The sequence below is a fragment of the Quercus lobata genome, chromosome 7, assembly GCF_001633185.2.
Source record: "Quercus lobata isolate SW786 chromosome 7, ValleyOak3.0 Primary Assembly, whole genome shotgun sequence".
In the NCBI taxonomy this organism is placed as follows: Eukaryota; Viridiplantae; Streptophyta; class Magnoliopsida; order Fagales; family Fagaceae; genus Quercus; species Quercus lobata.
In genome coordinates, this window is record NC_044910.1 from 17,923,015 (window position 1) to 17,950,086 (window position 27,072).

The following is a 27,072-nucleotide window of genomic DNA, read 5'->3' on the forward strand; positions in this document are numbered from 1 at the left end:
TTTTTTAATTAGAACTTAAATAAGTTTTTTAATTCTAGGGTTTGTTCTTTGTTCTTACCTTTCAATTTTTGGGAGTCATTCTAACTTTTTTTTTCCTCCTACTACTTAGTCTACTTTGATTAATCGCCCACCAAGACTTGATGCAAAGAAAGAGGATAAGGGCATTAGCCCACTGTTCGAAGAATCACCTATATCAAGGTTCTCTATATTTTTTTCTTTTCAACTTTCTGTTCTATTTTTCTTTGTTTGGTGACTTTGGTCTACTCCCCCACGATCCCTTGAATTCACAACTTTTTGTAATTTTAAGATTATGTTTATCTTATTATCCAAATATTTTTTTTTAATTTTTTTTTTTTAAAAAAAAACTACTTATCTTGGATCCTTAAATTCTTAACATTATAAGATCATCAGGCTTAATTAAGTAGAGATATTTATAGGGTATGTTTGGTTCAATGGAAAATATTTACTGACTTTGAAATATTTTCAAGTGAAAATAGTTTTTGAAAAAGAAAATATTTTTAGGTGTTTTGTTGCATTCCATAAAATACTCCAGAAATTATTGTTAAGTGTTTAGGCACGGGTTGGGTATGTCTTGATTTGGTTTCAATCATGGTTTTGTTTTTGTTTTTTCATGTTTGGTTGCTAAGAAAATGAAAGAAAAGAAAAGCCAAACATGTTCTTAGGGGAAGAACCCAAAGAATAGGAAGAACATGATTGTTCATGTTCTTGGGAACAACATGAATGTTCATCTGAAATTATAATGAAAAGCAAAAATAATAATAATTTAATTTATTTATATTGAAGGTTTTTTTTTTTGTTTAAATTTTTTGAAATGGTTTTTATTTATTTATTTATTAAAATGCTAATGCAACATTTTTTAATGCCAAATAAATTATTATTATTATTATTATTTTATTAACCATGTTAGCATTTAACATGTCAGTTGTGCACTACATTTTATCATGTAGACTATTTTTGATAATAAGATGTTGGTAGGAACTAAATTGGAAATGATTTTCAAAATTTCTGGGACCCAAATAGGAGCTCAAAAAATGTGGAGACCAAAGTGAAAAATGACCCAAAATATAGGGACCAAAAAAATATTTCTCCCTATATTTTAAAGAAAAGTTAAAATATTTTTCTTCCAAGTTTATGTTGTGTAACAATTTAATAGTTTTATGGGGTCAATTTTTACCATTGTAATTTAAAATACACGTATTACATCTTTTTTTTTTTTTGGTTTAATCCATAATATAAGAAAATTGTAATTTAAAAAAAATAGTAAAACTTATAAACAGTTGATTGGAAACTAAAGCTGATTTTTTTATTCCTTAAACAAAACTTCTAAAAGGTTTTAAACATTTGAAACAAATATTTTCTTGATAATGTATCCTATGCAGTGTGCAGGTTGATGGGAAAATGGGATCTACCACCAATCCTTTCTTTTAATTGTCACTTTTCTACGTTAGTTCTCAACCAATTGAAATTAAAATTATGATAATTTTTTTTCTGTGTAGTTAAAAAATCAACAAAATATTTTTTGAAGAATGATTAGTGTGAAGAAATTAAATGGTGTAATTTGTTATAGCGTGTGAGCGTGAAATGTTTTATTTTTTTAAGGTTATATTGTTTCTTTAAGCTGTGAGTGTGTGAACTCTGACGTGACGTGGTGGTTTTACGCTAGTTCCGGATCCAACGTTTCTTCTTTTCTAAATAATTTGGAAACGTTGCTAAATAATAAAATTGTTAGAAAATTAGTGTTATTTTGAAAAAAAAAATCGAAAGGCGGACTGCCTTAATCTAACGCTAAGTGGGGGCCGACCAAACATATATAAGAATTAAGAAACGAACGCGCTCTGATAGCAGGAATAAAGCTTGCTTCTTTCTTTTTTATCTTCGTTTCTAAGCAACTATTACTAGTTACTAGTACTAGTAGTACACTCTTTCTACACACACAGAAGAAGAAGAAGGAAGAAGAAGAGAAGAGATAGCACAGCAGACGATGGGTTTGTCTTCCACTTCCACTTCTACGGCTCTTCTTCTTCTTCTTCTTCTCTTCCCTCTGTTTGCCACTCTCGAAGGTATCACTCTCTCTCCTTCAGATTCTCTGTTTGCTTCCTCAGAAAACTTATTGGCAAACTCTACGAAATTCGAATAAATCACTATTCTTTCTTTTTTTGTCGGTTTTTGGATCCCGATTAATGAAATTCGCCTCCTCACTGGGCTTAGTAATAAGGTTATTATTATTTATGGCTTTCGTATATACTCTGTTTATTCTCTTCGTGGCCAACCTGACTGTTAGGCAGTTAGGGTTAGATTTTTTAGGTTTTCGTATATTATAGGGTTTCATTAATCCTAGATGTATATATTGGTGTAATTATTGTGAATGTGAAAAAAAAAAATAATAATAAAATAAAGATTTTGAATTGGGTGGCTGCTTTATCCTTCATATTGCAAATTGGGTCAGTTTGGTTTTGTTGGTTCTCTATCACAGACCCTTTTAAATGGTTGTAGCTGCCAAGTGCTTAGTGCTTTTTTTTTTCCCCCGAAAATTGGATTTGTTTCGTTAAGAATACTTTCTTCATTTTAAATTCACAGGTGTTGATCTATCAATAAAAAACCAATCCATAGTTGTCACCCCATCCCCTCTCCCGGGGCATTCAGCTTCCCGTGGCTCTAAAGATGTTTTATTTTGTGAACGCGTTCAAGTTTCTGGTATATCAAGATTGAAACTTGGTAGTTATGCCAGAACTTTTCGGGTTACCTTCTCTCCATCTCTAGAAATCCCAGAGAGATTGCATAGCAAAATTCAGGTTTGTTTTCACAAGTAAGTCAAAACTCTCTATCTCTCACGCATAATGTGGAAATTTTTTAAATGCAATCTCTGTTTTGGACTAATGTTTCTAGCAACTTATACATTTGCAGAAATAATTCACTTGGCTTATGCCAGTGTGAAAATGACAAGTGGAAATCTATTAAGGAGTTAGGGAGCTCAGTCATATCGCCTTATGATGATAGATATATTGATGTGAAGTTCATTGGTGAAGTATCGGGTTATGTCACAATTGCTATTGTAGAAGGTATGCCTTCCCCCCCTTTGCCTCTTGTTGTTTTGAAATTGTTTACTTGATATTGATCTTCACTTTTGTGGTTTTTATGCAGATTTTCAGAGATGGCGCCTTGTGTGTCTAGCATTTGGGTTTGTTTTACTACTTTTGGCACCCATTGTCAGCAATTGGGTTCCTTTTTATTATAGCAGTTCCATGGCTATTGGAGTTTTCCTTGTCATTATCATCCTTCTATTTCAGGTATTAAATTTTCGCTTTGGCATCTTTCTTTACCAGTGGAAATATATGACCTTTTTTTCTTTTTTGGGCAAATGGTGTCAGACTTCATGCTATAGTTATCAATGTTATTTTTTTTTCATTACCATAAAAAAGATCACACTAATGTCACTGATGGCAAATCTTCATATGTTTTAGACAGGGAGGAGGTTAAGAGAGCTACAAATGAAATACACTTTTTAAATGTTTGATCTCCACAAAAGGAAAGGAAATTATTTATGGTTTGACAATATAGATGATCCAAGAATTGATTTAATTATGTGACTAGAAAATTTTCCTTATTAACTTCATCCAGTTCACTTAAGTGAATTAATTTGCAATTAACTTTCCACTGCATTATTTTGTGCCTGTATCATTCCATAGTTGTGGATAGGTAGATGCCATATTAAAAAAATATTAAATATTTTCAGCTAGATATATAGTAAAGGGAGGAAGGAACTAGTATATATTTGAGCCAATTTGAGGTTATGAAAAGAATCAAATGTATCACGTAGCATTTTCAGTTTACGTGGTCATGGGTTCAATTCCCACAGAAAGCGAGTGTGTTTCAATTATCACATGATGTCCTTAATTATCAAAAAAATGTGGAAAATTTTTATCATAACTTAATCAAATTTGAGCCGTATGGGCAACATTGCTTCAAGCTTGGGAATGGTTCATGGTCTGTTAACATTTGCAGGATTACAGGTTTGCTGTATTGATAAAATATGGATTGTCCATGACTGATTGATGTGACCTGGACTTTAGGCATCTCATCATTATGTTTTCGTATGCACCCCTTCAAATGTAATTGAATAATTAGTGCTGTCTGTAACCAGCTTGCCCAAGAACAGTCATCATTGACTTCAATTTAAATTACAAAATTGAATTGTACATCCTGTGTACTTTGGCCTCTGTTGTTCTTTCTTTTTAAATAAATTTTCTATATTAATTGAAAAAAGAAGAAAAACAATTTCCTGGATTGTCATGTTCTTTTTTTTTTTTTTTTTTTTTTTTTTTTTTTTAAATTAGCTTTTATAGCTTGCAATTGTGTTATTAATTTTCTTGAATCATGATGTAGGGAATGAAATTGCTGCCAACTGGTAGGAAAAATTTCTTCTATCTTACTATGTATGGATCAGTGGTAAGTCTACTTCACTTTGCTTGAAAGCAATTCACCAAGCTGCATTTAATGTTGACGGCATGTTGACCTTACTAACCAATCCCTTTCACAGCTTGGGGCTGGATCTTTTCTTATGCATCACTTTTCAGTGCTGGTAAATTCAATTCTTATCAATTTTGGACTCAGTGAAGAGATGCACAATCCAGTAAGTTCTTGTATTCAGTGTTCAGTTTATTTCTACTAAGATTATAGATATGTTGTCATTATTAATATTTTTTTGTTATTGTTAGTTACTTTGATATGTTATTACACATTATTTTGAATCTATTTTCCCCTCCATTTTGTCTACGTAAGTGATCACATGGTATGTGAAATGATTAAGCTGAACAAGATATTCAGTTATTGATTATTTGAGAGAAATCTATTTGACCATAGTGAATGTAATTGATGTTAATATATAGACTAAAATAAATATTAGTTTTCCAATAATAGGTGCACTATATATTTGGTCCCTCAAGTTGCAATTTGGTCGATTTGGTCTATCTAGGGTTACCACAAATAAGTTTTCCATCTCTCCACTTTTCCATCCTCCCAACCAAGCACAAATGAAAGAAAACTAAATCTCTTCTATCATCCCACTTTTCCATCCACTTCTCATTTTCTATCCTCTCACTTTTCCACTCCTCTAACCAAACGGACCCTAAAGCCCTCAAGCTAAGCTCCCTTGGCATCCTCAACCAAGACCCAGTCCTCAATTGCTCCTTCACTAATTAACCACCCTCCACCCCCTCGTCTCACTCATCACTGCCACTTCAACTCCCATTGTTGGCTTTATAACTCACCAATTTTTCTACACATGCAATCTTCATTATTATTATTACTAGTATAATAATAATTAAAAATTATATATAAATTGAAACTATATTAATAATTAGTGGGATCCATGACAAATACTTCTTAATTTTATGACATATAATACGTGTGTGTGTGTGTGTATTCTTTTTTGATAGGGAGTAAGAAAGAAAATATTATTAAAAATGGAATAGAAGGAAAGATACATAGAGTTCACGATATTGAACAAAGAGCAAACAAAGAAAAAAAATAAGAACAAACAGTCATTAAACTATTCTAAGAGACAATTGAAAATTCATAAGAGCAAAACCATTCGAGAGACCCCAACATCAAGACCAATCAAAGAGAGTTCGTTGGCACCTAACAATTGAGCCAGAGATTTCTCAGCCTAGAACCAAATTCCAAATATCAGAATTATGTTTCCCAAGCCAATGATACCAACAAAATAATAAGTCTGCAACTGAACCTGGCATGACCCAATCAATTCCAAACAACTGAAGCATATACATCCACATCGAATGAGCTACCGGACAAAAAATCAGCAAGTTATCCACATATTCTTCATTACAACAGCACATACAACAACGATTCGCCAAAGGGCGACCATGAAGTATAAGATTATTCAAAGTTAGAATCTGGCTATGTGCTACTGTCCACATAAAGAATGCCACCCTTTTAGGAACCTTTACTTTCCAAATGCCCTTCAAAGGGAAAATGGAATGAGTAACATCTCAAATCTTATGATAAAAAGACCGAATGTCAAACTTCCCACTTTTATTGAGGCGCCAACAAAGGCTATCACAACCACCACCCCTAGGAATCTGAGATTGGATGAAGTGAAGAAAGGAGAAAGAAGCTGCTAACTCCCAGTTATTGAATTCCCTATAAAATCTTAAGCTCCACTCTATCATTTCCACTCACTGGAAGACTTAACACATAAGAGATACAAGCTTCCTTATTGGCTGAACACACAAATAATTGAGGATAAATAGTTTTTTTTTTGATAAGTAATAAGATATATTGATAAAAAAGGAACACCCTAGTGCACTGGGAGTGAACAAGGGAAAGGAAATCAAATACAAAAATTGCAAGAGTCTAGGAAAACAATAAAAGAAGGGAAAGATTTATTTTGCAAAGCAAACAACCAATCCCTTAAAGTTCTAAAAAAGAGAAGCTTGAGGTCTGGAATAGATCTCTCAGAATCTTCAAAACATCTACCATTCCTCTCCCTCCATAGGCACCACAATAAGCAATGAGGAATGATAGACCAAATAAAACCATTACAATGACAACCAAAGCTGCCTTGCCAACACCGTAGCAGCCCCAAAACAGTGTGTGGCATAACCCAAGATACTCCAAAAAGACCCAAAACCAAAGACCATAGATCCGTAGCAAAAGGACAATGAAGGAATAGATGGTCAACTGATTCACCATTTCTCTTACACATGTAGCACCAATCCAAAATCCACACCTTCCTTTTACGTAAATTATCAATCGTCAAGCATTTCCCTAGGGCAGCAGTCCAAACAAATAAAGCTACTCTAGAGGGAATCTTCTGCTTCCAAATACTTTTCCAAGTAAACCCATATTCCCCAATCCACTTATTATGCCAAAAAAGAATACAAGAACCATCCCCCACCACTAAAGACAAGTGCTTAGAAAAGCTCCCCCACCCTTCACTAATGCTTCACCATAAGCTACACCCATGAGCCCTTCTACAAACTTTGGTGCTCCACCCCCCTTTCCCCTCCCCATATTTCATGGCAATAACCCTCCACCACAGATGAGTGGTTTCATGGACATACCTCCAAAGCTGTTTTCCTAATAAAGCCTGATTAAAAGACACCAATTTCCGAATTCCCAAATCGCCTAACTCACACAGTAAGTAGACTTTTTCCCAAACCACCAAGGGGTATTTGAAACACTCCTCTGAGGTACCCCACAAAAAATTCCTCTAAATACATTCTAATCTAATAGTCACAGCTTTAGGAACTATAAAAAGGGAAAGATAATAAGTCGATAGGCTTGAAAGGGTACTTTTCAACAAAGTGAGCCTACCACCCTTTGACAAATAAAGATGCTTCTAGCCCAAAAGCTTCTTCTCCATCCTCTCCAAAATAGGGTTTTGGATAGAAGTTGTCTTATACGAAGTACCCAATGGCATTCCCAAATAAATCATAGGCAAACTGCCCATCCTGCATTGAAGAATGTTAGCCAAAGTTTGAATGTTACTCACCTCCCCAATAGGGACAATCTCACTTTTCCCCACGTTCACCTTCAAACTGGTAAAAGCTTGAAAACAAGTCAAAGTCAACCTAATTGAAAGCAACTGCTCCCTAGAAGCATCGCAGAAAAGAATGTTATCATCAGCAAAATGAAGATAGCCACTTGGCATAACCATGGCTTCTAGGCCCAATTTTATTATATGGTATATGATTTCTTTAACTTGGAACACCATGTTCTAGTCTTTGTCAATATCCAAAGTTTTATTAATATCCAAGAACAAATCTTGCGTTTATATTAACTTTAATGGCAAACCAATCTCAAGTATGATTCTAAAGAAAGATTGAACTTTTAAAAATAAAAATAAAAAAGATTCTAAAGGAATTTTAGAAATTATGTCTAGAACCTTTCCACAGGATCTTGGTGGTGTCGTCTTTAGTGGTTGGCATACGCAGATTTATATCTCTAACCTTGATTTGGTGAAGTGGGTTGATGTGTTTTAGATGGTAAAGGCTGGTTTAAGGGGTATTATGGTATTATAAGCTAGGAAGCACAGACACTTTATTTAGAGTGCCATATCCGTGCTATATCCATGTTGTACCCGTGTCATACTGGTGTCGTACTAGTTGTTTCATGTTATAATTTTTCAAAAATTGCTCATGTTGCTGAGTTGTACCCATTCCCTTGTCCGTGTCCGTGCTTCTTTGATTATAAGTGGCAATTGAAGCTTGGATGAGAGTGGTGGGTGGAGGTTGGCTTATGGTGTTTTAGTAGTCATGGAAGAGATAAGCTTGTGTGGTGTAGGTGAGGTGTTTAAGGTGGGGTCAGAATGAGGGTATCAAACTTTGGGTTGAGGTTTAAGATGGAGTTGATTAGATGAATTTGGATTAGTTTTTTAGTTTATTTGCTATGTACATCAACTTTTTATAGCCTCACTTTTTCTAAGGTACAACTGTACTGATTGCCAATGTTCAGCAATTAAGCAACTACCATTTTCTACAAAATGGTAATATAAACACACTAAGGTGGTTTGGTAGTGCTTTTAAATAAAATCTGTTCTTACTTTTAGAAAAAAATTGAATTGATGGATATGGGTTTGATGAAATTGGAGGAGGTAGATTTGATTTTTGAATGCATGTAAAATTTGCCAAAAAAATTGAAAATTGTTAGAAATGGGGTGTTTTAGGCCATTTAATGGGAAAAATTATACAATATTCAGGGAGTACAATAAGGTCGTACTGCCTCTCACATTAATAGCAGGTCTCAATAGGAATTTAATTAGTGGGACCAACTATTGTGTGAGAGGTGGGAATATGACATTATTGTACTCTTGGGGTGTTTTGAATGATCATTTACTTGTTTTGCGGGTGGTGTAACTTGTCACAACAATGCGGTCTTGACTTTTCAAATGGAAAGTAATTGGTTCTGTGCTGGCCTTTCTCTTCAAATGGTGTTTTTTCTTTTTTTTTCCCCCTTCTTCAGTAAAGAGGAACTCAATGATGGTAAGTATGGGTAGTTTGATTGTTGTAATTGATGCAGTTTGTGATTGGGATCCAAAATTGGAGGTTGACGGTTCTAGGGTAAAGATGGGATTGATTTGGTGTGGGTGTGTTGGCTGTTGGTTTCAGATAACTGCTGTGACAGATTGAAGTTTGCTTTAATTCCAAAATTGTTGCAGGACAATGTACTCAAGGAGGGGGGCTTGTGTTTGGGACACAGAATAAGAATTAAATAAAGAAATATGACAACACCTAGGGTTTGCTTGAAATAAGCACCAAGTGATGAAAACAGAAAAATAACCTAGTAACGAACACCTAGATTTGCTTGGAATAAACACCAAGCATGAGATAAGATAGATAGGAACCCAATAGGGGTGGCAAAATCCGACACAACCCATGAACACGACACGACACAACACAACACAAAGTTAACAGGCTATGGGTTCAGGCTTAACGGGTTCATGTTATATTTGGGTTGACACGACTGACCCATTTAACTAAATGTTATTTTACCAATATACCCTTCAAACCCTAGGTATATAAACTTATTAATTGTTGTTTATTTTGTTTGACATATTGTGATTAATTATTTGTAATATTGAGATATGCTTTAATTTTGAATGATTATTTGTGTTGCAGTTACTCATTAGTTTTAAATTTTATATTAAAAATCTATTTGTTTTGTTTTTCATAGTTTAGATCAATTGAGTTAATACTAAAATTTGTATTTTGTTTCGCTTTGATAAAATCTAATAAATGGATCAACATTTTTTTTTTTTGATAGGTAATAAACGGGTCAACATAACTGACCCATTTAATAAACAGGTCATTCTAGGGTTAAAGAATCCTGACCTGTTTAATAAACGTGTCGGGTTAGTGTTGACCTACATAGTCGAATACTAAGTTGACACGACATGAACCCGACACGTGAACATGATTTGACATGATACGTGAACATGAATTGCCACCCCTAGAACTCAAGAATGAACATTTGAGCTTACTTGGAATCAGAATCAAGCACTTCCAACCCAAATTTCTTTAATCCATGACCAATGGTTTACAATAGTGAGTCCAAGGGCCTTTGAATAGGCTTTCTATATTATATATATATAAATAATAATAAAAAAATAAAAAAATAAAAACTCATAATGATTTGACATCATATATGTAAATGAACATCAAATTGCAATCAAATCTATCTAATAGTGTCAATCAGTGTCAATCGGCATCAATCACGATTAATCAAACCCAATAAATGTAATCAGCATTAATAGGTTCAATATGGTGTCTCTGCAGTCTGCACCATGTTTTAATTATTGTTTAATATTCATGGTTAACCCAATTCTATGGTTTGTCAAACACCCCTATTTTCTCAACCCTGGTTATTGATTAAATGGAATTTAATGATTTAAAAGAATATTAATTTGAGATCTTAATGAAGAGTCATTTCATTAAGTGGCTACTTTTGGGTTTGAAACTTTTTCCTCTTTGTTCTTCACTCACTATGGATCTTGGAGAAATTGGGGCTGTTTGGTAACGTTGTTCTAGTAACGTTATTTGTATTTTTTGGAAATATGTGTGGGTGAAAAAGTGTGTGGAAATGCGTGTAATGTTGTTTAAAAACTGAAAACATGTTGTTAAACTTCTATACCAAACAGCCCCTGAGGAATGTACAATTGTAAAAATGCTAAAAGAAATTTAAGGTTTTAATAAATGTCCTGAATTTCTTATCAAAAAAAAAAAAAAAAAATCCTGAGTTTACTTTCTTTTACCTTACAGAATCATTTAGCTTATATTATTAGCCTTTCGCTATTTGTTTGTTTTGTTTCTGCATGTCCATTTGCACTTGCCTAAAATATGTTTGACTTTGTCATTGTATGTAAGAGTAGAGAGATAATCACATACTTTGGTACTGTTTCAATGTAAAGCCATTTTCCTTAATTACTTCTACATTAAATAAAAAAGGCAGAAACTAATTACTAATAATTTGCTTCTGATTTTTTTTTTCTATGATGCCTGTTGGTGTATATCTATCACATCTTGTTGCCATTTTAGGGAGGTTCCAGCTGTCAAGTAATTCATAAACATTTGGTTCCTGTTTCTTCTGTCAGGTCTCTTTATTTGTGCTAGTTGGAATTGTCCTTGCTGGAGCTGCTTTAGGATACTGGATTGTGAGGAAATTTGTTATCTCACAAGACGGAGGTGTGGATGTTGGGATCGCCCAGTTTGTTAAATGGGCAATGCGCATCATTGGAACAACCTCTATTTTACAGGTACTTTAATCTCGTGTTAGCTAGATACTTGAACTGAACTTAGAAAGATTTCATTAATTTTTTGCTTCTCTGATCCATGAAACACCATGGAAAGACAGACAATAAATCAGCATGAAACTTGACTTTGAGAAAGAAGGTGCTTATTGCCGCTGTTTGCTGTATAAAACTGTGTCCTATGTTACATATATTCTTTGTATTATGCCCAGCGCCCATGGTAGACATGCATAACTTTTCATCTGTATACACAACTATATTCAGAATCTCAGATAATCAACAAGAATGTGTGGAAAGTAAATTTTACTTTCACTATGAACTCTTTCATGTATATACTTATATATATGATGCGTGTGTGTTTAATTTTGTGTAAGACATGCCGTGGAACTTTTTCAATTTTTCCTTAGGTTGAAGAATAATTGGACCCTTCTGATAAAACTCTGCCCTATGTTACAAATTGTCTTCCAAATATAACAAGTACCTGTCCTGAACATGCATGACCTTCAATCTTTATTTGCAACACGTCTACTTTTAGATAATCAGCAATCATGAGTGGAAATATGAAGCATTTGTATTCAATATTAATGAAATTTCTGTATGAGAAATGCCGTGTAATTGTTCATTTTTGCCTTAGGTCATTGAATGATTGGACCCTTCTGATAGTTAGGCCATGTATTTTGGTTGTATCCGATTTTGGGTTTAGATGAATTTGACTCTTTATGATCAAAAATTTTTAATAGAAAAAGATGAACTTGAACCTTTTTGATACCAGTTACACCTAACACTTGTACCTGAGGCCACATGATATAAACTTTTTTTCTACAGAGTTTCTTAACATCATCAGGAATAAGCATGGTTACACTTCCACTCCAAAACACACACAGATACTTATCATGCACTTTTGTCTTTTTGGCTTTTTTTATCTACTTTATTTGCTTGATTATATTTTAGGATCACTAGTGATGGGATTGTTATTGATGCTTATAGTGCTTTTATGTTGAGATTAAACTTTTATTTGTTTAGATGCCAAAGTTCTGATGTGATTGGTCTTATGTTTCCGCTTTTTTTACCCTCATCTTTTAGAACTGTTGATATATATATATATATATATATATTTTTCGCTAATTTTCTGCTTTTGTATTATCTTTCAGAGCTCTCTTGATACTCCTTTAGCTCTGGTGACCTTGGCTTCTTGTTGGGCTATCTGCAATCTTATCTTTTCTATGAAGTGGCCTGGTTTAATGTAAGTTCCATACAAGTTTCACTTCATTCTTTGTTTCGCATTTATGAAGTGAATGCATCTTACTAGAAATAGTTTATTTTCTTCCTCTTTAACCCCTTAATTTTAATGGATTAAGCTTGTGAGATCTAAACAAAAGATGTGTACTTGTAACAAACCTTTCCCAAACCTTTTGAATATCATAATTCTTTCCCAAACTTATCCTGCCTATGTCTAAAATACCCAAACCCATCCAAATCCACCTGTTAAAATACCATTATAATTTATAATATTAAAAGTTAAAACTGCCTAAGTTTTATAAAACACAAAACAATGTTTAAGTTATTTTATTAGTATCACTTAAATTCTGGTGCTATTAGGGGATAAGATAGAAATAGAGAGAAAAAATGGTGCATAAAGGGTTATAGACTCTTTTTTTAATATAAATTTTAATGATACTACTGCATCAGGGATATTTATTAATTCATACAATTGGGTCAGTTTTGAGTTTAAAGGCCCAATCCCAAATCCACCGCAAATCCTATTGGGTTTTAAAACTTTAGCCTAAATCCATTCCAAACCCATTTAAACAATTTCAGACCATCCTATTGGGGTTCGGTTGAGTAAGCGTTCCCACCTAACCCATTACACCCCCTACATTTGGATGATCCAATAATTGTTTTGATTAGATCAATGAGTGGTCATGAACACCAATCGTCAGAGTCTCTCCAAATAAACTTATATAGTCATATATATATTTTTATAGCATTGGAAGGCACAACATCATATGGTAGGAGATCCTTGAGAATGGTAGAAAAATGGGTTCCTTTATGATGGAATTAGAATTAAGACATAGGTATTAGTGAAGGCTTGTTTATCTATCTTTAAAAGTTTTGTTATCTACTCTTGAAGATCTCCGCTTAATATTCAGTGAATGTTTTCACGTAGGCATCAATCATATTCTGGGAATGGGAGTCCTTGGTTGAAGCTGGGGAGGCAGACAACAGGAAAGCACAATCGTGCTGAATTCCTTAGCAGGTCAAGCCCTCAAGGGAAGATGTGGAATAGCCCAAAGAAGCCATCTGCTTGGTCTAACTCTCCCATTAGAGGTATTACTCTATGTTGCTAGCCTTACTGATTTCCATGTTTATAAATACTTACTAAGCTTTAATTACTAAAGTTTTCGGATATGAGATTTTTAAATACACCAGTGAGAGAAATACTATATATATATATATATATATATATTCTTTTTGACAGAATCTATTTCTTTGTAGAAACAGTTGCATAACTATGTGCAATGTCCATCTTACCTTATTTTGCAAATTTTTTGATGTTAAGTATGCTTTTGTTCTTTATAATTGCTTATGTTTATATTACAGGTGTTGTATCGCCATCTTCTGTAGCAAAGAATCAGCAAGAATACTATTCAACTTTTCACTCGATGCAGAACCGAAAGAAGTTTACGAAGAAAGAGTGGGATGATTTCACACGCGAATCAACTCAGCAAGCTATGGCTGAATGGGCATCATCCCCTGAATTTGCAGATTGGATGATTGATAATGCTGATCGAATACAACTACTTCCGAGTGAGAGTTCAGATGAAACCATGGGAAGTGGATCAGATTCTACAAATGAAAATGTTGTAGGGAGTCGCAGGCAGTTTAGTTTTTTTAACTGGTAGTGAACGGGACAAAAAACCAGTCAAGTTTGCACCTCTTTGCTGTTGGCTAGGATGTCTCTGGTGCTAGCGGGTAGTGGTAGTAATAGGTGACTAGAGTAGAAGATTTTCTAATTGGTGGTGCTTCCTTCAAGCAAACATGTTGGATTGGTAGAAATTAGGAGGTATAGATTTTGGAATTGCAGTATAGTTTGTTGCACCATTCAGCAACAAGGGTGAAAATTTGTTTCTACAAAGTTTGGTAAAATTGTTTTTAACCACATGACGGATGTTGTGTTCTAATGCTTCTTGTTACCACATTTTGGTTTAATCCGTGCCCAATGTATAACTTTCTTCTGTTAATAGCATGAAATGAATAACAAATTATAACAGCTGTAAAGATTGAACCCATCTTAGTAACGGGATTTTGATTTAATCCGTGTCCAATGTAACTTTCTTCTGTTGAGAGCATGAAATGAATAACAAATTATAACTACTACAGTTGTAAGATTGAACCATCTTGTAATGGGATTTCATGGTGTTGTCGTTTTCGTGAAAGATCATTTCCTGTTGATTGAATACTACTATTATCATCTGTAAATGTGTTGAGAAACATTATATTTTTGTGGAGCTGTTACTAGTTATAGGTACATTATTTATTTTATTTTTTAAAAATATTTTTTCTGGCCGACTTTAAAGGGTGAGGAAAAAAAAAGTAGTAAGTTACAATAAATAATTGAAGATATAGCTGGGTAACAACGACAGCGATTTAGCCCAGGGTTTGTAAAAATTTCAACAAATCCGTCCATTAACCACCTTTGTCTAGTTTGAGGAAAATTCGTGTTTTTAAGAACACTAGTTATCTATCTACCTATAATCTATATTCGATATATTACTAAAAATGGAAACATAACATTTAATGTTGTTACGCTCAAGTTAAGTCACATCAACTGTCATATCATTACCATTATTTTTCTGGAATTTGTCCTACAATTTAAAATTAGTTTTCTTAAATTTAAAAATACTAATAAAAGGAAAATAATTCTCAACGCTTTGTGTTTCATGGATACAATTTTAGATGACAACTCTATATGTTTCATCTATATATTACTAAACGCTGAAGTGTAGCATTTAACGTTGCTATACTCAGGTTGAGCCACATTAGCTGTCATGTCATTACCATTTTTTTTCGTAAATTTATCCTACAATTTAAATTAGTTTTCTTAAATTTAAAAATACTAATAAAAAGAAAATAATTCTCAACCCTTTGTGTTCCACAGTTACAATTTTAGATAACAATCCTTTGTGTTCCACATTTACAATCTTAGACGGCAACCCTTCAGCTTCCTAACGCTAGACTTTGGCTTTCTAAATTCTTCATTTCTTCCTCTCCTCACATTATATTAATACTGAAAAACTAGATAATTCAATTTAGGTATCTCTAAATCCCAGTTGCTCTTAACCTCAATTCTTGTGGCTGCCTGCATAATAGTTCAATGTAAGGATTAGATTAATAGTGTTGTTCTTTTTTATTGTTGTTTTTCTTTTTTCTTTTTTAATTTTGTTACTACCTCTTTTGTGTTGTGGCTCATATATGAGTTTTTATATATTTAGGTTAGGTATTTGTGCTGATATATGATTATTTGTTTCTATGTTTAAAATTGATTTTTTTTTTTTTTTTAAATGTTTGAGACGGTAACATTATTGGTTTATATTGTGTAATCCGTGTGATAGAGTTTTAGTAGTTAGAAAATTAAATGATAGAGTTTTAGTAGTATCCGTGTCTGCAGAAATTCAATTGAATGATGTAATCTATGCTTGCAGAAATTCAATTTGCTAAGGTATTTTAGAAGTTAGCAAATTGAATTATAGAGTTTAAAATTTAATACTATACTCAGAACATGATATTTCTCCTTTTTTCTTGGTCTCCTCATATAAGTGAATCCCTCCATCATTGAAATCAATTTAAAATTCCTTCTATTAGCTTTGATTGTACTCTTGGCTATATCATAAAAGACTGTTTTTTGATATAATCTTTTTATGGTAATTATCGTCATTTTTGTTGTAGTTGAATCAAAATAAGATTATGCTAGATCTGCATAATTAGTAGTTGTTGCATCTTCATCATTATCACAAGTTTAAGATAAAGATTACCCTTATCAATAGCTGCTGCGTCTTCTTCATTGCCAAACTTGATCATCTTAACAAACCTTTTATTTATCTGATTGTACCACATGTATTATTTACTTATGAATTCTATTTGATTGTATGATTTTTATGTCTTTTGATATAAATTAACTAGCTGGTATGCTAACTAAACCACTTCTTCAATTTTTTTTAATCTTTTACTTTGCCTCCAACACTATCGTAATTGGTTGTCTCTTTAATGGCATGTTATATATATTGTTTTGTAGGATCCAAGCAAGAAAGAGTTTAAGATGCTTGCTGTGTTATTCTCTCAAATTTTTTACAGCATGAACAACTTGCGGTATTGAAGTAATTACTGAATATTTTATATCAATAGTTATTTGTTTATAGGTGTTTGACGACTTTAGAAATTGAAAAGTTTTAGGTTAAATGGGTAACAATTTTAATTTTGTTAATTTTTGCTTTCTAAATTACTAATAGTGATTTACCATGTTAAATTGGTAGTGTATTTTTATATTAATCAGCTATAATGTTGTAATGTTATTTATTTTTTTTTTCTAATTTGTGAGGTTTAATTCAAATAATTTTGAATAAGTCCTCTGAAATCAAATTCAATACAAAAGAAATTTTGTTAAGGACTCTGTAAGACTAAGGGGAGTGATGCAGGACAACCTAGGCTTCCCACCTAGATTAGTCCTACCGAAGAACCTTAGGCTTCCCACCTAAGGTGTTTGGACTCACCACCAAACAAATAATACGCAATCTCTGCAAATAATCTCAATAATAATAATAATAATAGTCTGTAAAATACAAAAGGAACCATCTGGAGGTTTATATACAGCTTCCAGGAATCAGAATGATAAAGATAAACTCTCCTAAATAAATCCTAAACAATCTCAAATACTAATACAATAATCCTAACAATCTCAAATACTAATCCAATACTAAAGATAAACCCAAATAAAGATAACATAAATGATAAAGATAATCTCCACAGATGTGCTATCATGTGGTGTCCGCACCAACTCCCCTGGGGTGGGAGAAACTCGACCCCATCGAGTAAAGCTCATAAGGATCAAGTGACATCAGAATAAACTCCATCAAGCCACAAGCTCACTGGATCAGCATGGCACCTCCGTCGACGCTCATATGTGCAGGTGATAGGAGGTAGAGATGAGGTGGTAGCAAGTGTATCCAAGTAAGCCTCCAAAAGAGCGGGATCAAGCTGCTACAACTCCTCTCTGGTGATCCATGTACAGTCAGAATCAGGCGATCCTCGCCAACGAACCAAGAAGCGCTGAACTGTTTCATCCCTAGTGAAAAGAGATTGCTCATCCAAAATAACATCAATAATATCTTTATGTGCCTTTTGGAAACAAGATGGTGTAGGGCTAGGGACAGGGTTAGCCAAAGAAGAAGAGAGAGGATCATCAAAAGGGTCATAGGGAATAACTGCTGGACCTTTAAAAGCAAGTAAATCAGCAATATTAAAAGTAGAACTAATACCATAATCTGAAGGTATATCAATCACATAAGCATTAGGTCCAAGTTTCTTTAATACCTTGAATGGGCCAGCACTGCGGGCCTGCAGTTTCTTAACGGTTCCTGAAGGATACCGTTCAGGCCTGATATGAACCATAACATAATCTCCTACATCAAAGTCTAAATGATGTCGATGTAAATCAGCCTGAGTCTTATACTTAAGATTACTAGCACGAATTCGTTTGTTGATCTCTTTATGCAGCTCATGCATGTGACTAGCAAACTCTACTGTAGACACAGAAACCCTATCATGTAAGGACATTGGGAGAAGGTCTAAAGGTCTCCTAGGTGTATAACCATGAACAACTTCAAATGGGCTCATACCTATGGACCTATTGACTGAGTTATTGTAAGCAAATTCGGCTATAGGGAGTATAGATTCCCAAGTCTTACCATTCTCACCTATGAGACACCTTAAAATATTTCCTAGGCTCCTATTGACAACCTCACTTTGACCATCAGTTTGAGGATGGTATGCTGTGGAGAATTTCAACTTTGTTCCCATCATGTGCCAAAGGGTCTTCCAAAAATAGCTCATGAATTTAACATCCCTGTTTGACACAATTGATTTAGGCAACCCATACAACTTTAACAATCTCATCAAAGAAAATCTTGGCTACCTTGGATGCATCAGAAGTCTTAGAGCATGGAAGAAAGTGAGCCATCTTAGAGAACTGGTCTACCACTACAAGGATGGAATCAAACTTCCTAAGGGTATAAGGAAGATCTAGTATAAAGTCCATGCTAATATCCTCCCAAGGACGGTATGGAACTGGTAAAGGAGTGTAAAGGCCAGTATTCTGCTTGCAATGCTTAGCCAGTTGACATTGACGACATTGACCAATTATCTTGGCAACATCCCTCTTAAGACTTGGCCAATAGAACTGTCTCTCTACCTCTTCAATTGTCTTATAACGTCCAAAATGTCTTGAAAGTCCTCCGCGTGCACTTCCTAAACCAAAAAGTCTTTAACTGATGTGCGGGGGATACAAAGCTTATTGGCTTTAAACAAGTAGCCATCTTGGAGGATAAAATCATCAACAACCTGAAGATGCTCAATCTTAAGTGTAGTGTACACTTCTCCAAAATCTGGGCAAGATTCATACTCCTCTTGCAACTTCTCAAACCCTATGACTTTTGTGCTCATCACAGAAAGTAAGGTGACTCGGCGACTCAAAGCATCAGCTACCTTATTCTCAACACCAGATTTATGTCTCAAAACAAAAGAGAATCTTTGCAAAAACTCAACCCAAGGGACATGTCGAGCATTTAATTTCTTTTGGGAATCGATGTGGCGGAGAGCATCATGATCCGAATAAATGACAAACTCATGGGGTGTCAAATAATGGCTCCAATATCTTAAAGCTTGTACCATAGCATAGAGTTCTTTGTCATATGTTGAATACTTCTTCTTAGCCTCATTTAATTTCTCACTAAAGTAAGCTATAGGGTGACAATCTTGGCTAAGAACTCCTCCTATGCCTACACCAGATGCATCACATTCCACTTCAAAGACTTTATCAAAGTCTCGTAGGCGCATCACCGGTGCTTCTGTCATCTTCTTCTTGATTTCTTGAAATGCTTTACCAATAGCATTTGACCATTGGAATTCGCCTTGCTTCATACAATCAGTGATTGGTGCCATGATTGTACTAAATCCACGTATGAAGCGGCGATAGAAAGTTGCAAGCCCATGAAAACTGCGAATCTCATGAATGTTCTTGGGTTCGAGCCAATCCACTATGGCCTTGACCTTTTGTGGGTCAGCAAAAACTCCTTTAGATGAAACCACAAAACCTAAGAAAATGACACTATCAATGAAGAAAGAGCATTTCTTTAGGTTGGCATACAAGTTTCTCTCCTCAAAGTGGAACAAACTTGTTTAAGATGGTCCAAATGTTGCTCTTTTGAGTTACTATAAATGAGGATGTCATCAAAGTACACTACCACAGATTTGCCCATGAAAGGCCTTAGTACTTGTGTCATCATTCTCATAAAAGTACTAGGAGCATTTGATAAACCAAAGGGCATCACAAGCCACTCATATAGACCATCCTTTGTCTTAAAAGCAATCTTCCATTCATCACCTAGGTGGATCCTAATCTGGTGGTATCCACTTTTGAAATCCATATTCGAAAAGATTGTGGCTCCTGACATCATATCAAACATATCATCTAACCTAGGGATAGGAAAATGATACTTCACAATAATCTTATTGATTGCACGACTATCCACGCACATTCTCTAGGATCCATCTTTCTTTGGGGTCAAGAGTGCAGGGACTGCACATAGGCTTAAGCTTTCACACACAAATCCTTTGTGCAAGTGCTCATCCACTTGTCTAACCATCTCATCATGTTGAGGAAGGCTCATTTTATAGTGGGACAAATTTGGGAGTGCTGCTCCCGGGACAAGATCTATGGCGTGTTGAATATCACGCATAGGAGGCAATTGATTTGGAAGCTTCTTAGGGAAAACATCTTGGAACTTTTGAAGCACTGACCGTACTTCTTTTCTTGGCTCTTCAAAGTTATCTAGTGCAATTTCCTTAACAACCAAAGCAAAGATGATGGAGTCTTGATTGACAGCCCTTTCAAGTTCTTTTGGACTAATGAGGTTCATACTTTGCTTTTTGGGCTCTTCTCTAGTCTTACTTGCACTAACAAACTTAGTTTTGACTGGGTTAAGCTTAATCCTTTGTCCATTGTGCATGAAGGAACAAGAGTTCGAGCGACCATAAAGAGTGACATCTAAATCATAGAGTCATGGTCGTCCCAAAATTATGTGTCCTACATCCATTGGAATCACATCACATGAAATCTGAGCCTTGTATGAGAGGATATGAATAAGAACAAGACACCTATCCTTGATGGTGATAGATGAATCATCTACCCAAGAAACCTTATAGGGCTTAGGATGGGCAACTAACTTCAAACCTAGGAGGGAGACAAGTTTAGAAGAAACCGCATTAATGCAACTTCCACTATCAATGATAACCTTGCAATTTGTGGTTCCACACTTGACAAAGGTTTGGAAGATAGTATTTCTTTTCCAATCATCACTTTCTTTGGATTGTGCTAGAGCACACCTAACAACACTCATTACAGGAATATCAAGACTACCTTCATTGAGGTTATCAAAAGATGGTAGGGCTCTAATGCAAGCTAATTGGGTGGAATCATCCTCTCCTATTTCTACAATGTCTTCAATGTTAGGCTCATAGACTACTTCTTTTACCTCTTCCTCTCCATCCAATTCTTCAATCAATAAAGTCTTATTAGGACATTGGGCAGCCATATAACCAAAGCCTTGACACTTAAAGCACTGGATTCTAGAATTTGGCCTAAATGTCTCTCTAACCACACTCTTTCCTTTGTCTTTTGGGTGTAAGGGCCTATTGTTGGGATTGGGTCTAGTTTAAGGACCTTGTTGGTATCTACCCTGAGGATTTTCTTCTATGTGTAAGGGTCTGTTGTTGAGATAAGGCCTATTTTGGGTACCTTGGAGGTATCTACCTTGGGGACCATCAAAATTGTTGGGAGGCAACATGCGATTGTCAAATCTCCTTCCACCTTAGGGCCTAGGGATCAGCTCTAAATCTTGCACTAAGGTATAAGCATCATCAAGAGTTGAGATTTGTCAAGCCACCAATTCTCTTTGAAGATCATAATTGAGACCTTTCCTAAATCTACTCAAGGTAATTGGCTCATCCTCAGCTGCATTGCTACATATCCTGTACTCTTCAAATTGTTCTACGTACTCAGTAGCAGACCTATTGTCTTGTCTCAAATCATGCCATTGATCCAACAAGTTGCCTTGATGAGAAACTAGGAAGTACTTTTCATTGAGCTTGGCCTTCATTTCTTCCCAAAGAGTTATGGGTGGTTGGCGGGTCTTACGGAGGTGGTTAACAACACTATCCCAATGGAGTTTTGCTCTTCCTACAAGTTTCATTTTGGCAAACCTAACCTTTCTATCCTCAGACAGGTCATACCACTCAAAAAAATGCTCCATCTCTCGCACCCAATCATTGTAAACCTGAGGGTTCCTAACACCATCGAAGGTAGGGGCCTCTACTTTGATATGCTTAGCGGAGTTGTCTTCATTGTCTCTAGCCTAGGGTGAGGGTCATGCCTATTATTATTTCTTCCATTATGTGCATATTCCTCGTCATACCTAGCCTCTAAGTGGCCTAGACGGGCAGTAAACTCTGCAATGGCTTGTCTTAATTCATCTTGGGGAGGAGGATCCATGTTTAGGCGGGATTGTGGACTAGACTGGGATTCAGAACTAGACTCTGATTTGGAATTAGATTGTTCTTCAGAACTAGTTACTAGACGACCACTATGCAAATGCATGCAAAGATATCAACAAACTAATTCTAGCAAGTGAATAGTAAGGATAATACTCAAGTTAAATTATATGTGAAGAGAAGTCATGAATTCCACAGGTTGTTGCATTCAAGCAGTACTAGCTTCAACAAGAATTAAATTAAAAATGACCTAATTATGACAATGTGATTAGGCTAGTTCAACCACTAATACTGAGAAGTAATTACTTTAAAGGATTTTTTTTTTGTGGATTTTTTTTTTCTATTTTTTTTTTTTGGCTAAAATAAAATGCTGAAAGAAAATAAACCAGCAGCTAAAATAATAAATTCATGTGAAAATTTAAGCAGAACAAAGGACAAAGGCAGTAGCATGTTACTGAAGGTAAAGTTAAGGCACATAGTGGACATATTGATATTAAATCTGAAAGTGTATTTCAATCCATTAAGTTTGGAAAGTCCAAACCTTGGTTGGGCTGACTTAACAATCTGGGCCTCACTGGACAGTGGGTCACGCTACTAATCAATGGGGAAATTAGGCCTCACATGTAGTGTAGTGGAAGTGGAAATTTGGCTTTTTTGGTCTTCACATGGAATGCACTGGGACCTTCTTGAAGCTTCTGCTTGACCTGACTTGAATGTTTTTTTTTTTTTTTTTTAATATAATAATACAATATAGAAAGAACTAGAATATAAAGCTAAAGTCCTTATCTGCCAAGTTCAAACAAAAATAAACATCGAAACTAGAGAAAATAGAAACAACGAAAAACTAAAAGAGACGGCGGAGCAAACACGAAACATATTTGGAGTCGACGGCAAAGAGGCGGCTGGGCTCGTCAGCGATGACTGTCAGTGGCACTTGAAGGTAGAGATCAGAACTGGTGAGTCAGATCTCAAAACCCGTGAAGCAACATGGTGGGAGCGAAGGTGACGGCGTGTCGACGGCGGGTTGTGTGATGGCATCATTCCGTTGATGGGATCGGTGGCTTGGTGGTGGCTTTCAACTTTCTTGTTCTCAATCTGGCGATTTGAAGTTGTGGATCTGATTTTTTTTTTTTTTTTTTTTTTTTTTTTCGGTGGTGGTCCTAAAGTCAGGCACGAATGAGGGTCACAGGCTTGGAGGGAGTAGTGGGTTTCTCTGTTAGTTTTGGGATGAAGAATTCGTGTGGCCAAAGCGGGTATATGGTACGGATTGGTTCAAGTTCTGGTTTGCAGATCTCGTGAGGCAAGGAATTGGGTTGCTTTGGTTTGCAAATCTCGTGGGGTAAGTATTTGAGTAATGGCATGTCTAGAGGTTGATTTGTTTGTTGATGGAGAGTGTGGGTGTGGGATGTCAGTCGTGATTTTGGTTGCTGAAAGGGGAGATCGGGTTTGGCTTTGATACCAAGTTGATGCAAGACAACCTAGGCTTCCCACCTAGATTAGTCCTACCGAAGAACCTTAGGCTTCCCACCTAAGGTGTTTGGATTCACCACCAAACAAATAATATCCAATCTCTGCAAATAATCTCAATAATAATAATAATAGTCTGTAAAATACAAAAGGAACCATATGGAGCTTTATATATAGCTTCCAGGAATCATAATGATAAAGATAAACTCTCCTAAACAAATCCTAAACAATCTCAAATACTGATACGATAATCTTAACAATCTCAGATACTAATCCAATACTAAAGATAAACCCAAATAAAGATAACATAAATGATAAAGATAATCTCCACAGATGTGCTATCATGTAGTGTCCGCACCAAGGAGCTTGAAGATAATATAAGTTTTGGCCTCATATAATATACTTATATTGTGAGCTTCAGTTGCTACAAGTAGTATTGTAGTAACTTAGATATAAAACTCTAGATGTAACACAAACAGTTAAGGATAATGACATTCACTAATATTTATCTTTTAATTTAAAAGATATTTTGCATAATTGCTTTGCATTCATTAGATTTCATTTTCAATAATTTTCCCGTGCATTGCACGGGTTAGCGACTAGTATATTATAAAAGTTGGATCCTACAATTGATGGATGCATACAATAATTACATGTGTCTCTATCTCAAGAGAAAATATACTATGTTTCGGTAATACCAACTCACCATCTGTTTTGGTATTTTCTACCCAATGAATGAGTGACACATGTTTCAAAAAACCACATCAAACTACTCCAATAAATGATTAATTTATCTTCCCGATAGTATAGAAGATTGTGATTAATTTATTGGAGTAATTTGATGTGGTTTTTTAAAACAAGTGTCACTTATTTATATTGTAGGAAATACCAAAACAGATGCTAAGTTGGTATTACCGAAACATGGTATACTTTCTCCTATCTCAATGCATATTGCGATGACACGTCATTTCCTTCCTTTAATTGGTATGATTTGGACAAACTATACCACATGACTTATACATGTAAATTTTATTGATGACATACTTGCCATGTGTCAATATATTTCTTAAAATACATTAAATAATTTACTATGAGCTTTATGCTGATCTTAAATGGCCATTCACTTCTTTCCTTTCCTTTTTTTTTTCTTTTTTTTTTAATTACGGTTATCCATTTTGTTGTCAGAATTATTTCCTAATTGAATTGATGCTATCATGGCTTTTGAGTGAAGTTGTAGTGTGCCTTTGTGTTAGAAACCCCTTTCCCTCTCCCTTGTGTGTGTGTTTGTTTCTCACCAAAAAAAAAAAAAAAAAAAACATTGATGCTATGAGGATCATAATTATATAAAAGACAATAATTTTTTACATGACAGTACGTGGTAGTCCAAGTAAACAAACCGTTTTTGGTAAAAAAATATATGACAATTACTGTACTCTTTATGCCCTTAAGTATCCATAATTAGCTAATTAAATGGCCATTCACTTCTTTCCTCTTTTTTTATTATTTAATTTCGGTTATCCATTTTGATGTAGAATTATTACCTAATTGAATTGATGCTATGAGTATCACAATTATAGAAAGACAATTAAATTTTTCCTCAAAAAAAAAAGAAAGACAATTAAATTTTTTACATGACAGCAGTTCATGGTAGTCCATGTAAACAAACCGTTTTTGGTAAAAAAAAATGTATGACAATTACCGATTTATTAAAGTGCGTCTACATAGCTAGTTGGATTTTTTTGCCATTTAACACCATTTTAGGAACAATTTTGTTAATTAGCAGATTCTCAAAACTATTTAGAAAACTAGCATCTCAAGTTTAAAAGACTTGAGTTCATTGTAAAAATCAACCATTAAACACTCAAGTTCTAAGTTGAGGTGGAGCAAATTATCCACATGGAACTCAAATCTCTAACACTTGAGTTCCATAGAGTTGTAAGAAAAAATGTACAGTCTACAAAGTGAAGAAGAAATGTACAAGCTACTGAAGGAGTGAAGAAGAAAAAGAATCTGACCAAAGAAGAAGAAGAACCTCAACAACCAAACCCGTTTCTTAGAAACGCAAACCCAAAATCAAAAAATACCCATTCCTCCAAACACAAATCAAAACACAACCCCACAGTAGTTTTGATCTCGGAGCATGTGTTATTGGGTTGAGACGGAGCATGCGTTGTTAGGTTTAGATGATGTACTTAAGCAAAGTTGATCTTCCTCTCCATCCATGCATTGCTGGGTTTTTCTTTGCTCTTCGTTTCCTTCCATTGCTGGGTTTTTCTTTGCTTTGTTTGTTGATCTTCCTCTTCGTCCATTGCTGATTTTTCTTTGCCCTATTTGTTGTCTTTCTTTGCTACTCTGTTTGTTGTGTTTATCAAACTCGGGCTTTAAAGACTTGAGTTCCAAGTGTATAATTTTTCCAACTTAGTATTGTCAGCACATGAAACTCGAGTCTTTAAGACTCAAGTTGCTCCAGTGAACTCGAGTCTAAAGAGTCGAGATGCTAGTTTCCTAAATAGTTTGGAAACATTACTGACTAACGAAATTGTTAGCAAAATGATGTTATTTTACACACACACACACACAAAAAAAAAAAAAAAAATCCTAGTTCTACACTCTTCTACCATTAAAGATTTACTTTTTATTTTTATTTTTATGAGAACCATTAAAGCTTTACTATCTATTTCTATATTAGCATAAAATAACACATGGGTCTGTGAATCAGAGAGTTAAGAGAGGTTTTGCGTCTGCTCAGATGAGAGAGAGAGAGAGAGAGAGAGAGAGAGAGGAATAACATGCTGATATGCTGCTCTGCTCAAATCTGGTGGCTAGTGTCATGTTGCCTCTGCTTAGTCTCACCACTATGCCTCACGCAGTCATGCCTCTACTCAATCTCACCCAATCACGTCTCAGTTAGGTTTTCTTTAGAGTGGTTGGAGGTAATGTGCAAAACAGCAATGCAAAAGAATTGTATATAGTTAGTTAGGCAACGTTTGAAACAATAAAGGAAAGTAGCATCTCGAGTTTTAGAAACTCGAGATCCATATTAGAAAAGGCCACATAGATCTCGAGTTTCATGCGAAAAAAATTTCACCTATAGTGGCGTTTTTAAGCCTTTCAGTGACGTTTTAAAGCCCTATAGCGGCGTTTTCCTGGAAAATTTTTTTTCTTAAGTACAGATTTATGGAGTCCTATAGTGGCATTTTTAAGCCCTATAGTGACGTTTTATAGACCTATAGCGGCGTTTTTATTCAATTTATGGAAATCGAGTCTTTAAAACTCGATTTTTAACTTAATTTTTTTTCACTTTAAACTAATCCACTTACAAATCGAGACTTAAAAACTCGATTTTTATCTTGGAACTCGAGTTATAGACACTCGAGATGCTAGTTTTCAACATTGTTTTGAAACATGACAATTAACTAAATTTTTTAATATTTATTGTTATTTAGAAAAAAAATTCGAGTGGTTGTGTTTATATTTTATGGGCCAGGTCTAAAATT

General features: G+C 34.7%; 1 protein-coding gene across 1 annotated transcript; it reads left to right on the forward strand.

Moving 5' to 3' along the window:
* Positions 1 to 1,832: 1,832 nt before the first annotated feature.
* On the forward strand, positions 1,833 to 14,677 carry LOC115953539. Its single transcript, XM_031071257.1, has 10 exons — positions 1,833 to 2,081; positions 2,599 to 2,827; positions 2,926 to 3,080; positions 3,163 to 3,308; positions 4,405 to 4,467; positions 4,559 to 4,651; positions 11,132 to 11,293; positions 12,439 to 12,530; positions 13,455 to 13,615; positions 13,889 to 14,677. Exons 1-10 carry the CDS (start codon positions 2,003 to 2,005, stop codon positions 14,188 to 14,190), a joined length of 1,482 nt encoding a protein of 493 aa, XP_030927117.1. The 5' UTR covers positions 1,833 to 2,002; the 3' UTR covers positions 14,191 to 14,677.
* Positions 14,678 to 27,072: the final 12,395 nt, after the last annotated feature.